Here is a 13,235-nt window from a genome sequence, read left to right as displayed (position 1 = left end):
TAGCTTTTATCCAAACATTAACAAATGCAAAAAGTTACTCATGCATACTTTATTACTCCCACTGCACTCCCCCAAAACAATTACAAAAATCCATTAATTTCCATGCAAACATTTAGAAGTCAAAACGTTTTTTAAGAGCAACATCTGAGATCATTTTAGATTTGATTGTTCATCTCATTTAGTATGCATTCAAAATTGTACTTAATTCAAACTAAAATTAACAGGCACATAAAAACAGTGACCAAATAAAAGATCCTTACAATTAACAAGTAACCGATGTCATTCAGAGAATTGTCACGGTAGACCCAGATCACCAAGGTAACCACAGTTCTCACCAAATGGCGTGTTACACGTTAACAGAGTTTCACAGGAAAATGTCCTCTTTGGGAGATGAGTAATCCAACCTGCTGAGGTTAGCTTTTTGTATTCTGCAGTAAAGTGCAAATGTAATAAATATAGCCCTGTTGCATTAGAGATCATCAAGATCTTCACCTCGAGAAATAAACATCCAAAACCACACACCAGACAAGATCATTCAGTGCTACAGACTGAAGCACGACATCAGTGAAGTGACGGGCAAGCATAAAGTGGACAGGAAGCAAAGTCCACAGTTCTCTCGTTTGACCTTGAAGTGGCGAAAGCCTTAAAAGCTGTACAGTGAAAAGTGACGACAACATGTGAGAGGGAGATTTTAGTTCAATTGTCTAGGCCTGCTTTGGTGTGTTGGCCTCTCAACAACTTTGGCACAGTCAAGTCATGCATCAGGCAACAGGTGATACTCTCTGAGAAACCGGGAAGCTTCTGTTATTGTTTATGATATCATCCAAGTCCTCGTCATCAATAACCACTGTAAACACAAAAGAGGAAATGTATCATTTGACAACAGAGTGGAAACCAGTGAACACCACTAGTTATGGTGTGGTAAAGTCCACCTGTGGAGTTCACATGTGTGACCCTGGACCACAAAACCAGTCATAAGAGTACGTTTTTGGAAATTGAGATTTATCATCTGAAAGCTGAATAAATAAACTTCCACTGATGTATGAATTGATAGGACCTATATACAACTATATTGAGAATATTGCCTTTAAAGTTGTCCAAATTAAGTTCTTAACTAATACAAAATTAAGTTGATAGTTCTGGATTTTTTTTTTACAAAATATCATTATGGAACGGTCTTTACTTAATATCCTAATGATTTTTTGGCATTTAAAAAAAATCTATAATTTTGACCCATACAATGCATTGTTGGCTTTTTCTACAAATATACTTTTGCTACTTAAGACTGGTTTTGTGGTCCAGGGTCACACGTGTCAAAACTCTGCATCTACAAAATGAATAAAAATTGAGAAAAAAAAATGTTTTTACTCAATGTTTTTATTAGATTTCTGAAGGTTCACTTATAATCATAACTTCCTGGTGATGTTCATGTGCATTCAACTTGTAAACACAATCTTTCCGATCTTTCCAATGATTCAAAAGCATCATTAGTCATAATTAGTACTTCCCTTTGTTATTTTTAATAACTACAGAAGGTATGTTTGTCAAGATAAACTTGTTGGACTTGCTAACAGCTTCAGTGTGGTTATTAGGGGACATACTGACAGGAAAATAATGCTGAACCAAGTTAAGGGAAGAATGTTACATTAGAACAGAAATTTGCCCTGAAGCTTCTCAAGAACTGCAAATTTTGAATGTTTTTGTAATTGGGATTAAAATGAGGGTAATACCCATTTCTAGTGAGGCTTTTAACATTTTGATCTAGAATTTTCTTCTCAGGTCAAAGGGTTTTATATTAAAAAAAAAAAAACCTATCACCCACCTCTAGTAGACCGGCCGATCTGTCCGAGTTTGGGGGCTCTCTGCATTCTTCGTGGGGCGGACAGGAGGTCTGGTCTGTTTCTCCCAGCCTGTCCTTGCTCGAACGTGATTACTGGACTGGGTTGTAATGCACCTGCCGGTGCTATGAGGTCGGGCATTTCTGCCATGCCGTACATGTCCTCCTGCTGCTGTACTTCGGTAGGTGTATTCATAAAAAACGACCGCAAGTCGTTGGTTGTCTATGCACTTCCGCAACGCCGACAAAATGTTTCTCAATCCACCTAAACTGATCCAAAAGCCGTGTTTACAACACCTGGGGAAGGTAAAACACGGGAAAATTAAGCTATCAACCTATTATGTTCTAAATAATGAAACCCAATAACCAATATGCGTAATAAATCACACAGTACCCCGATAAACAGTCGTATTATATATACCCTAGGCTACACCTTGTATACACACAAGTAAAACTGATCGCATGCACCGGATGAGCTCGAGTATGTTCACGCCTGTCAACAACAAAGCTTGTGCTAACATTACGATATGTTGTAGCCGAAATATAACACGTAACGTTATACAAAATATAAAACAACGAAACATATCCCTACCTTGTATTTGTCCTGAGCGTGGACACGGTTTACACGTATTTGTCTTCTATGTCGATTTGTACGCGGTGTTCAACGCGAGTCGGAAGTTGCCCACTATCTACGGTGGTGAGAGTCTGTCGTAACTCTCACTTGGGGATTTCCTTGGTCGTTTCTGTATGCGTCACTGCGAGGGAGGGCCTGATTTCTGCAATAGTCGTGTTGTGAGCCCGTGGGTAAGTGGTTATTGACAGTTCGCCCACCGTGTGTGGGCTCGCTAACTGTAACCTACATATGTGAGAGCCCACACTGGACCTTAGAGAATGTTTCACTTGTACTTTATCATTGACACGGTTTGTTTGAAAGGAATTCAAATTGCTTTATCAGAATGGCATCATCTGTGTCTTTTGTATGTGTTGCCAAATCTTTGAAGGAAGAGGGCAGAGGAAAAAAAGATAGATTCATAATCAGCCCTTGGCAAGCTGATAAAAAATGTGCCAAGCATTGTGAAATATTAAAATAGGCAGCTGCAATTTGATTTAACACGTTTATTATAGAATAAAGTATAGTATTTTCACGACGTGTCATCGATTGGCCATATTGGCAACACTGAATGTAAACTATTCTACTGAACCGAACGAAACTTGCATGTTTTGCTGCTTATTGCTGCTGAAAATGATCAGTTATTGCAAAGTCCCTTTAAGGCAAGTCATGTCACTCGGCGGCCATCTTTGATACGCCTCTCGGGCATACAAGTGCAGCTCCTATCTGTTTGAATGGGGAAACATCAAATTCTCCAAAACTGTTCACCAAGCTTACGATTAAATTTCATATTTTAAATCTTCAAAGAAATCCAACAAGAACTGCCTCATAAATATGGTTCCTTGTGCTCCAATAGGGTGAAAAAACGCTTATTTTTCCGGCTAGATGAGCCAGTGCGCATGCGCAGTACTGAGCGTACGTCTAGAGCGCCAATTGTTTCTATAGCAACCGGGACTTCTAACGGCAGCTGCAGTGACGCGCTGACTTTACTAATCAACATTGGCTCTTTCACTAAGAAGGCGGGGCTTCGCGGCCATAATGAGCGTTGCATTTTTCCCCATTCAAAACTACACGAGTGAAATGTCTTGGGTATTCTATAGTCTTTGGTTATTGTCATGTTTTGGCCTGTATTAATTGGTCGGATCAGGAATAAACATTCAGAGTAGCCTACTGTAGACTTCCAAAAGTCATAACAAATTTAGGAGAACAGTGAAAAAACTGTCTGAGGAACAAAAGGCATTTGTGGTTGACCAAACTGAACCAGGATTTCCAGGGCAAGAATCTTGACAACATTTCTTTGTTCTTATAATTTCCGGTCAGGTAGGTGAAATGTTAGGGTAATTAATACTGCTTGTATGTATCTTTTACCACATATTAACTTTAGTTTGTCAAAATATTGTGCTCTTTCCTGCTTACTAAGTACTTCTCTATATGATTTAACAGCTTCCACACGTTTTTTCTGTGGTTTAGACAGCATAAATTAGCAGAACAACGTATTCAGTAATTCAATCCATGATGTTGTTTACATCCGAGTATCACTAATATGGCCGCACATCCATGGCGTAAATGCAAACCCTCTATAAAACTCAATGCCAGTTTTGTGTATCTTCACCTGATTTCTTGATGATATGTGGAAGGTTTTCATCCTTCCTCTTTTTGCATATTACTTTAGGCTAGTAGGTGGCAAGTGGTGACAAGGTGACATTCTTTTTGAGTGTGTCATTAAATCATTAATTTAACTGATTTCTTCAAAACAGTCATTTAACAACAATGACCTTCCTGCCTTTCATTGTGGGCGAGTTGAATCATTCAACCGACTAGTTCCAAAAGTCTAATTTCTTCAGGATTCTTTATGAATGAGTCATTGAATTTTTTACTTAATCAGTTATTATTTTACTGAAAGAAAATGAATCATTCCAAATGGAAACGCCACTGTGCTGCTTATAGATGAGTTGTGCAAAGACTCATGACTTTGGAATTACATTCGTTGGCAAAGCAAAAACAAATAAAGTAACTGCCAACATTGTATCTAAAACGCAAGTCACTCTTTATCTTTATTTTCTATTGAACTATTGTGTTAATGTGTATTGTGTAATATCTCAGATTGTGTTGCCTACTTGTAACTTTGAATGCTCAGTAAAGGCTCAAACCGTCTAGTTCTAACATGTTTTCAAACGAATTAAAGATTTGGACCACTGATCTCCCATAAGAGCGGGCACAGCCATTTGTAAATTTAATGTGTCTGGCTTCGGTCTCATCGGTGTCCAGCTATTTTTAGCTGTACAAAACAGCTCGTTTTGCCGCTTGATATTGCAAACTAGTGTGTATCAACAAATTATATTAATGTATTATCTTAATATGAACACAATAGTTTGTAGTGTAAACAGTTTTGCCATTTACTGCACTTTGTTATTTTTCTCGTTATTTCCCTGTAGTGACTAATGAACCGGAAGTCTCACCCATAGGCTTACTTCAGCATTGAAGAAAAAGGTGGATTGTTTTTTTCAGCAGGGATATCTGTTGATTTTCCAAAGGCAAGGGAAAGTCAGAGGCACCTAAGTTAGAATCTACTCACTGTTTAATTTTTTTGTCCAGTACGCGCTCGCAAATCATTATCATTATCGTTATAACAAACAAAGCATAGACGTGATGTAAATAAGAGATTCACTGTATGACAGAAGTATGACAAAATGCCCGCCTTGGTGAGTTGTCACATAAATGCAGTCGATGTAAACACTACTTTGTTTTACACTCATACTCATACGCACACAGACACACAAATCGTAAGAGGATTTATGCTCCTCAGGTGGTAACTCAGCCTCACAGTAAAAGTCCTGCACAATTAATTCCATATTGCAACTTGTTTACCGTTTTCTAAAAAGAAAAATACAAAAGGGTTCCTGACCCCTGCTTTTATAAAACCTTTGATTTAGCCTGCTTGTAGTTTCAGTAAATATCATGGCAGTCAAAATCATGTGAATGTAGCAATTTTGTTGTTTGTTCCTTTGTTTGTTTGTTTTTTTTTTAGTTTACATTTTTCATTTTTGTGTTTGATGTTTGATGGAAAATACAAAACTTTCACAAGCTACGCATGGAGGTTTTGAAAAACCTTATTCAGACCTGGCAAACCATAGCAGGTTTGGTTTCAGTTCATTGTACGTAAGATATTTACTTATTCCAGTCCTCTTTTTGTTCTCTGTCTTGTGAAGTATCACCTTACTGTTTTACGAAATGCCTAATAAACCACACACGATATGTGGTTTGTTTAGTCAGAAAGACTGGTCAGTTGGTGCCAACTTTAAAAGAAAATGTAAGAACAACAGTAAATCCTCAAGTTTAAAGTTTTTTTCTTAAATGAAAGAAAGAAAGAAAGAAAGAAAGAAAGAAAGAAAGAAAGAAAGAAAGAGAAAGAAAGACAGAAACTGTCTAACCGGCAACATATTCCTTGAAAAAATAATTTTGAACCCTGGATGGCATTAGCCATATAGACCAAATATATCATACAGGCCTAGTGTACTATATTATAAGTTAACAAACTGATAACAGATGCTCTGAGTCTGACCTCCACTCGCAGTGAATCAGCTCCACTGCCAGTATATTCCAGCTACTCAGTCCCACACATTGTGATCTGGCAAGATTAACTTTATCAGATTAAACGTGTTTTTTCTTGAGTGTTGTTGTTTAGATTAGAGGTAAACAAGCAAGATCTCCTTTCTCATTCAGGTAAAATTGTGGTATGCACATGAACATGTTGAAACTCATTTTTGGCGTTAAACTTAAACCCTCATGAACAGTTCAGGGTATAAAAGGAGGTGAAGTAAGAAAGGGGCAGATGAGATAATCATTACACAGGGGAATCAAAGAAGGGCGGAAATCATACCTTTTCAATAAGCCGCATCAGCGCCAGCGTGAAGATGTCCAAACCAATTTGTCTGCTGTTTGTCCTGGTGATTCTGACCACAATTTTGTGCTACAACCCAGGTAATTTCTGCAACGATTTGCCTGTACATTGCTTACACCATTTACTCTGTAGTTTTCACATTAATGTTACCGTAAGGGAGTTTTTCAACATTAACTTTATCCTTTTAATGTGAGACTAATGTCATTTAATGTCTCTTCACACAGTTTGTTCCCAGAGGGGATCCTTGAAACAAAAGACAGCTTGTGGATGCAAAAGTAAGAAATAGGTATTTTTGCCAAAGCATGGTCATAAAATGATTGAATTGTATTTGATGTAACGTAAAATTCTCTCTTTTTCAGTTCATCCGAATGGGAGTCTGTGGTGTGCAAAGAGACATAATCCTAAAAACAGCTATGAATACGATGAAGTTGTCAGGTGTATTTGCAGGAACCCCACAAAATGTAAGTTAAACCGTTTTGTTTTAAAACAATTAATAGTAGAAGTTATGGGGAAAATGTAGCCATTAATCATTATAATACATCTGTTTTCCTTTTTACGCAGATTTAAATGAAAACTCGAAGAAACAGTTTGTACGGATGTGTCACTCTAAATATCCTTCTCTTCCTTTGTGATCTGGTGGAGTTGTGCAGCCTTATATAGAGCTTCAATGTGATTTATCATATATCTGTAGCCAGCATGTATGTTTGAAGTCTCTATGATGAATGTACTTAAATATAACCATGAAAATCCTCTGATTTTAACAATGTTATAATTGTGATCCTTTTGATTGTATCTTAAGAGCAACAAAATAAAAGTATGTAAAGCGTAAACTGTTGAGACGTGTTTTTCTGTTATCGTGTGTTTGTAATGATAACAAGAAGATATTGTGTTCTGTATCTCCAACGGTCATCTTTGTTTACAGCAGATACCACTAAAAAGCCAGATTTAGACAGTGTTTGAAGAATTATGCATGTTTCAACAAGCCACTCGCCCCTCTTAGGTTTAATTACTATATTTGGACCCAAAAGTACATTTTTGTACTACTGTATCTGTAAAGCAGATCTCTCAGTGATTGAAATCTTTCTCAAGATCTCCTATGTAAGGTTTAAATCTGTTGATCAGCATTTTGACCCCTCAGCATCGCAAAATCTGATAATATAGTATCAGTTTTCATGGCAACAAAGATTTCCTGGAATTAGTTGCTTGCCTAACACTTCTATGAGTAGGCAAATACATTACCAGTCAAAAGTTTTTAAAGAAGTCTCCTCTGCTCACCAAGCCTACATTTATTTGATCCAGAGTACAGCAAAAACAGTACAATTTGACATATTTTTTAAAACATATGTAATTTATTCATGTGATTTCAAAACTGAATTTTTAGCATCATTACTTCAGATATCAGATATCATTCTAATATTCTGATTTGCTGCTCAAAAAACATTTATTATTATTATTGAGTAGATTTTTTCAGGTTTCTTTAATGAATAGAAAGTTCAGAAGAACAGCATTTATCTGAAATAGAAATCTTTTGTAACATTATAAATGTCTTGTAATGTTTTTTTAAAGAAGTCGCTCGTCAAGGCATATAATTAAAGAATTATTATTGTTGGAAACAGTTGTGATGCCAAATATTTTTTTGGGAACCAGTGATTCTTTTTTCAGGATTCTTTGATGACTATAAAATGTTAAAAAGAACAGCATTTATTCAAAATATAAATCTTTTCTAACAATGTAAATCTATGCTATCACTTTTTATTACTTTAACACATCCTTGGTGAATAAAAGTATTAAAAAAAATAAAAAATAAAAAGTGACTAACCCAAAACTTTTTAACAGTATTGTTTATTGTGTACAGTATTTTAACAGTATTGTGTAACCTTTCTAATAAATAAATGCTGTTCTTTTTAACCTTTTATTGATCAAATAATCCTGAAAAAAAGTATTACGTTTCCAGCACTTATTCTAAATCAGCATATTAGAATGTTTTTTTTTTTAAGGATCATGTGACACTGAAGACTGGAGTAATGATTCTGAAAATTCAACTTTAATTACGGATGCAAATTAAATTTGAATGTACATTAATATAGAAAAGCATTGTTAAAATTTTTTAAACTTTTTTAAAATCATGAAAATTATTAAGTTGCATCCAATACTCATAGTATTGTCTGTGCTTAATTTTGGGCTCCTAAAACACAATGATAACCTTGAAGCGATAAGTGAATAAAATTCATGAGCATGGATAATTTTGTTCACTAGTCATCAACTTTTAGTCAAATTCTTGAGAACCAAAGAACTGCAAGAATACTAAGGGAGTAGCTTGTTTACAGTCAACAGCTGAAGTTAACAGCTACATTAATCATGCTTACAAAGGTTTGTGGAAGAAAATGAAATCCTCCAAATAGATTTGGGCTGCAGCTAACAATTATATCTGATAATTATTTATTTGATGGAACATGGAACATTTCTGTACATAAAATATCTCTGGTTATCCAGGCTACTGGTAAGAATTAATGTTGTTGTTAATACTTTTTTCAGTGTCAGAACTTATAGATTAAGACACTTTGTGTTTGCTTTTGTTAGTGCATGAATCTGTATGTAAACATGAAGCTTAGAATTTTAACAAATGATTATTAATTTTGTGGAATAATTAAACTGTCAAGGTGTTGCCAAATTAGATTAATTTAAGATCTGTAAATGCACTGGAGAATATGAATCCACACGTTTGCAAAGAGAGTTTGAAGGTTCAGTTTAAGTTTGTTAAAAAATAGAATACAATAAATGTTTGTAATATAGTATTGGCATTAAAATGGCACAGCTATTAATGTCACTATGGAGAGAATCAGCATCCCCCTGCAGCTGAGAGTGGTACAGTCCCAACCTGGTCTAGCAGAACTGGACAGCAAGTGGAGCACTGGACTTTGTGAATGTTGGGGGGATATGGAGGATTGTAAGTGCCTGTTCACTGTACTAATGGTCATGCAAGTTAAAAAACATTACAATCATTATAATTTTGTGAAATATTAATAAAAACATACACATGTGTAATTTGTTTGTGAATGAAGCATCATCTCTGTGTGTTTTCAGGTTGCTGGGCTTTCTGGTGCCTGCCTTTAGTTGTTTTGAAGACAACAGGGTCACAGGGGGATGCCCATGTCTGCCCCTGTTGGATTGTGTTGGATGTGGAACGCCAGCGTCATTGGCCATGCGTGCAGCTGTGAGAGAACGTTACGGCATTGAGGTGAAATGAAATCACTCGTGCAATGACGTTAAAAGACAGTTCAAATGCTGTGACAAAACAAAAAATGCAATCATTAGTATATACATTCATATAATTACTTATGTTCTCATATATGTTAGTGTTATAGTACTATTATATTGGACCAAAAATCTTTTTGGAAGTGATTTACAGCAGTTATGCAAGCATGAAAACTCTTACACGAACAGGCACCCACACAAACATCCACGCATATGACCCAATGCCCACACATACACTTACATTCCACCCATATGACCCTCTTCCAAAACCGAGTGAATTGGCTGTGATTAGCATCTTTTCTCAGCACCAAACCAACTGAAAGTTCTTCTAGAAGCAAACACCCACAACACAAGCCAGTGCGCCATGACAGCATATCGTACATTACAGAGTACATGTGACATGAGAAATCGATTTTGTTGCAGAAAAAATCAGCTTGTTGAGTTGTGCTCTGATTTCTTTCTTTATTATTATTTTAAGACAAACTGAAAGTATTCAATTTAAATTATTTTTGTTGAGAAATTGGATTTAGTATTGAAATAATATGTGACCCTGGACTACAAAACCAGTCTTAAGTGCCACAGGTATATTTGTAGCAATAGCCTAAATACATTGAATGTAAATCTTTTATGCCAAACATCTCTATGATATTAAGTAAATATCATGTATCGTGAAGATATTTTGTAAATTTTCTATCATAAATATATCAAAACCTCATTTTTGATTAGTTATATGCATTGCTAAGAACTTAATTTGGACAAATTTTAAAGGCGATTTTCTCAATATTTTGATTTTTTGCACCTTTAGATTGCAGGTTTTCAAATAGTAATATCTCTCAAACATTTTTCTATCCTAACAAACCATACCTCAATGGGAAGCTTATTTGTTCAGATGATTCAGGTCTCAATTTCAGAAAACTGACCCTGTTTGACTGGTTTTGTGGTCCTGGGTCACATATAGTGTGGAATGAGGTACTCAGGATTAGATGATCAAACTGAAGACAAAATAAAGGAATAGTTTGACCAATAATGAAAATTTGTTAAAAGTCATCTCACCTTTAGGCTATTCACGATGTAGATGAGTTTGTCTTTTCATCTGAACAGATTTGGAGAAATTTAGCATTACATCACTTGCTCACCAGTGGATCTTCAGGAGTGAATGGGTGCCCTCAGAATGAGAGCCCAAACACTTAATAAAAAAAGTCACAATAATCTACAAATGATCCACACGACTCCATTCTGTCAGTTTACATCTTGTAAAGTGAAAAGCAGTGTGTTTATAATCCTTAATCTATAATAACACTTCCTCCATTGAAAATGTTCAGTCCCTGTTGGCTTCTTACATCAAAATCCACATACACTACCAGTCAAACGTTTTTGAAATTAGATTTTTAATGTTTTTTAAAGAAGTCTCTTCTGCTCACCAAGCCTGCATTTATTTGATCCAAAATACCAGCAAAGACAGTGAAATTGTGAAATATTTGTCCTATTTAAATTGACTGTTTCTGTTCGAATATATTTTAAAATGTAATTCATTCCTTTGATTTCACAGCTGAATTTTTAGCACCATCACATGATACCTGAGAAATCAACAGCTGAGTAGATTTTTTTTTCAGGTTTCTTTGATGAATAGAAAGTTCAGTAGAACAGCATTTATCTGAAATAGAAATATTTTGTAGCATTATAAATGTCTTTATCATCACTTTTGCTCAATTCAAAGCATTGTTGCTAAATAGAAGTTTTAATTTCTATACTTTCTTTCTCAAAAAAAATAAAATAAAATTATACTGACTCCAAGCTTTTGAATATTGTGTATAATGTTGAAAAAACGTTTTATTTTAGATAAACGCTTATTGTTGGATCTTTCTATTCATTAAAGAATCTTTAAAAAATGTACTCAACTGTATTAAATATTGATAATAATGATAAAAATAGTAAATGTTTTTAACTGAAGACTGGAGTAATGATAGCTTTGATCACAGGAACAAATTACATTTCAAAATATATTCAAATAGAAAACAGTTAGTAAAAACATTTTTACTGTTTCAGCTGTACTTTGAAATAAATGCAGGCTTGGTGAGCAGAAGAGACTTCTTTAACAACATTAAAAAATATTACTGTTCAAAAACTATTGACTAGTGTTTTTGTTTAGATTTGTTAAGAACGGACTTGGACTATTTTATAAATGTGCTGGAACTGTGCATATTCCTCTCCTGAATCAAATAAGATGACTTTTTCACTGAAGACAGCAATACTATAGAGGACTCACATTTTACTGGTTAATGTTAAAAACATCTTAATCGTGGATTTATTACAAGCATTCAGCTTTTGACTTCACAAAATATTAATTAATGGACTGGAGTCATGTGGATTATTTGTGGATTAATGTGATGTTTGTATCAGCTGTTTAGCCTCTCATTTTGACGGCACCCATTCACTGCAAAAGGGATCCACTGATGAGCAAGTGATGTAATGCTACATTTCTTCAAATCTGTTCCAATGAAGAAACAAACACATTGCATGGCCTGATGAGCAAATTTTCAGCATATTTTTATTTTTGGGTGAACTATTCCTTCAAGTACCACCAAGATCCCTCTACTAACATCTTTTGTTCCTTAGAAGTAAAAATTAAGTGTATAGTTTACCACAAAATTATAATTCTGTCATAATTTACTTACTGTTGATTCAAACATGTATGATTTTTCTTCTGTGGAACAGATATTTTGAGAAATGTCTCAATGATTTATGTTTGTTTGGTTGGTTGGTTATCAACATTCTTAATAATATCAGACAGGTTTGGAGAAACATAAGAAATTACAGAATTTTCATTGTCAGTGAATTGCCCCTTAAATTAAATGCTTTTTACATTGCACAACTGGTGATGTCTAAAAACATGAAAAAATCTCAAGATACTCAAGAGAGGCTTTTGTCAAAGCACTACTAGAGTAATAAGCAGTATTTCATTCTGCCACTAGATGGAGATGGTTTACATTTTTTTGTGATTTATAAGGTTATGTTACACAAAAATATCCCAAAAAACAGTTGAGATTGGGGTCATTCATTCAGCCTGCAAAAGATTTATGCCAAAACAGTATTAGCTTTCAGGAACTTAATAAGACTCTGGCATCTTTACATAATTTCAACTCTCTCTCTCTATCTCTTTCCCAGGGTGATGTGTGCAGCGACTGTTTTTATGGCTGTTGCTGCTATCCGCTGTCTTGGTGTCAGATCTCCCGTGAGATTAAGAGACGAGCAGCTGTGTGGGCCAATGCCAATTCTTTATCATCCTCTGAAACCCATTACACACCACTGATGGATCTAGACCATGTACATCTCATCTAGTGTGATTGCTTCCGATCACAACGGATTGATCTCATTTCAGAACATAATGAAAATACGTATAGTTACTGTACTTATTAAAACGTGAATGAAGACATGAAGTCATTAATATAATTATGTTTAAAACTAAATGATGTGGGATTGGTATGGGTGGAAAAACTGACTAACTTTTGAAAAAGGAGCTTAGCTTCTACTATAACAAGTCGTACCAGATCATTTCAATTAAAAGTAATTACAGTAAACAAAATTTACTTATAATTGGCCATTGCTGTAATTACACATCTTTTTTTCCGCAT

The 13,235-nt window shown here is 35.0% G+C and overlaps 3 protein-coding genes across 3 annotated transcripts; 2 read left to right on the top strand and 1 right to left on the bottom strand.

Moving 5' to 3' along the window:
• Positions 1–34: 34 nt before the first annotated feature.
• LOC141332142 (uncharacterized) lies at positions 35–2,576 on the bottom strand. Its single transcript, XM_073837244.1, has 3 exons — positions 2,430–2,576; positions 1,823–2,134; positions 35–847 (listed from the first exon to the last, which is right to left on the bottom strand). Exons 2-3 carry the CDS (start codon positions 2,031–2,033, stop codon positions 762–764), a joined length of 297 nt encoding a protein of 98 aa, XP_073693345.1. The 5' UTR covers positions 2,034–2,134; positions 2,430–2,576; the 3' UTR covers positions 35–761.
• A 3,785-nt stretch (positions 2,577–6,361) lies between these two features.
• On the top strand, positions 6,362–6,980 carry LOC141331768 (uncharacterized). The gene is made up of 4 exons (XM_073836795.1): positions 6,362–6,428; positions 6,573–6,623; positions 6,708–6,809; positions 6,910–6,980. Exons 1-4 carry the CDS (start codon positions 6,362–6,364, stop codon positions 6,978–6,980), a joined length of 291 nt encoding a protein of 96 aa, XP_073692896.1.
• Positions 6,981–9,177: 2,197 nt separating this feature from the next.
• On the top strand, positions 9,178–12,942 carry LOC141331599 (placenta-specific gene 8 protein-like). The gene is made up of 3 exons (XM_073836646.1): positions 9,178–9,326; positions 9,433–9,586; positions 12,769–12,942. The coding sequence occupies exons 1-3, from the start codon at positions 9,178–9,180 to the stop codon at positions 12,940–12,942; spliced, it is 477 nt and encodes a 158-aa protein (XP_073692747.1).
• Positions 12,943–13,235: the final 293 nt, after the last annotated feature.

This window comes from Garra rufa, chromosome 3, assembly GCF_049309525.1.
Source record: "Garra rufa chromosome 3, GarRuf1.0, whole genome shotgun sequence".
NCBI lineage: Eukaryota > Metazoa > Chordata > Actinopteri > Cypriniformes > Cyprinidae > Garra > Garra rufa.
This window is presented reverse-complemented; position numbering and strand designations above follow the sequence as displayed.

Coding starts and splice junctions, on each gene's coding strand:
- LOC141332142 (XM_073837244.1), bottom strand. CDS start 2,033: ATGAATACACCTACCGAAGTACAGCAGCAGGAGGACATGTACGGCATG. Junction 848..1,822: donor GATCGGCCGGTCTACTAGAG/GTGGGTGATAGG, acceptor TTGTGTTTACAG/TGGTTATTGATGACGAGGAC.
- LOC141331599 (XM_073836646.1), top strand. CDS start 9,178: ATGGAGAGAATCAGCATCCCCCTGCAGCTGAGAGTGGTACAGTCCCAA. Junction 9,327..9,432: donor TTCACTGTACTAATGGTCAT/GCAAGTTAAAAA, acceptor GTGTGTTTTCAG/GTTGCTGGGCTTTCTGGTGC. Junction 9,587..12,768: donor GAGAACGTTACGGCATTGAG/GTGAAATGAAAT, acceptor TCTCTTTCCCAG/GGTGATGTGTGCAGCGACTG.
- LOC141331768 (XM_073836795.1), top strand. CDS start 6,362: ATGTCCAAACCAATTTGTCTGCTGTTTGTCCTGGTGATTCTGACCACA. Junction 6,429..6,572: donor AATTTTGTGCTACAACCCAG/GTAATTTCTGCA, acceptor CTCTTCACACAG/TTTGTTCCCAGAGGGGATCC. Junction 6,810..6,909: donor TTGCAGGAACCCCACAAAAT/GTAAGTTAAACC, acceptor CTTTTTACGCAG/ATTTAAATGAAAACTCGAAG.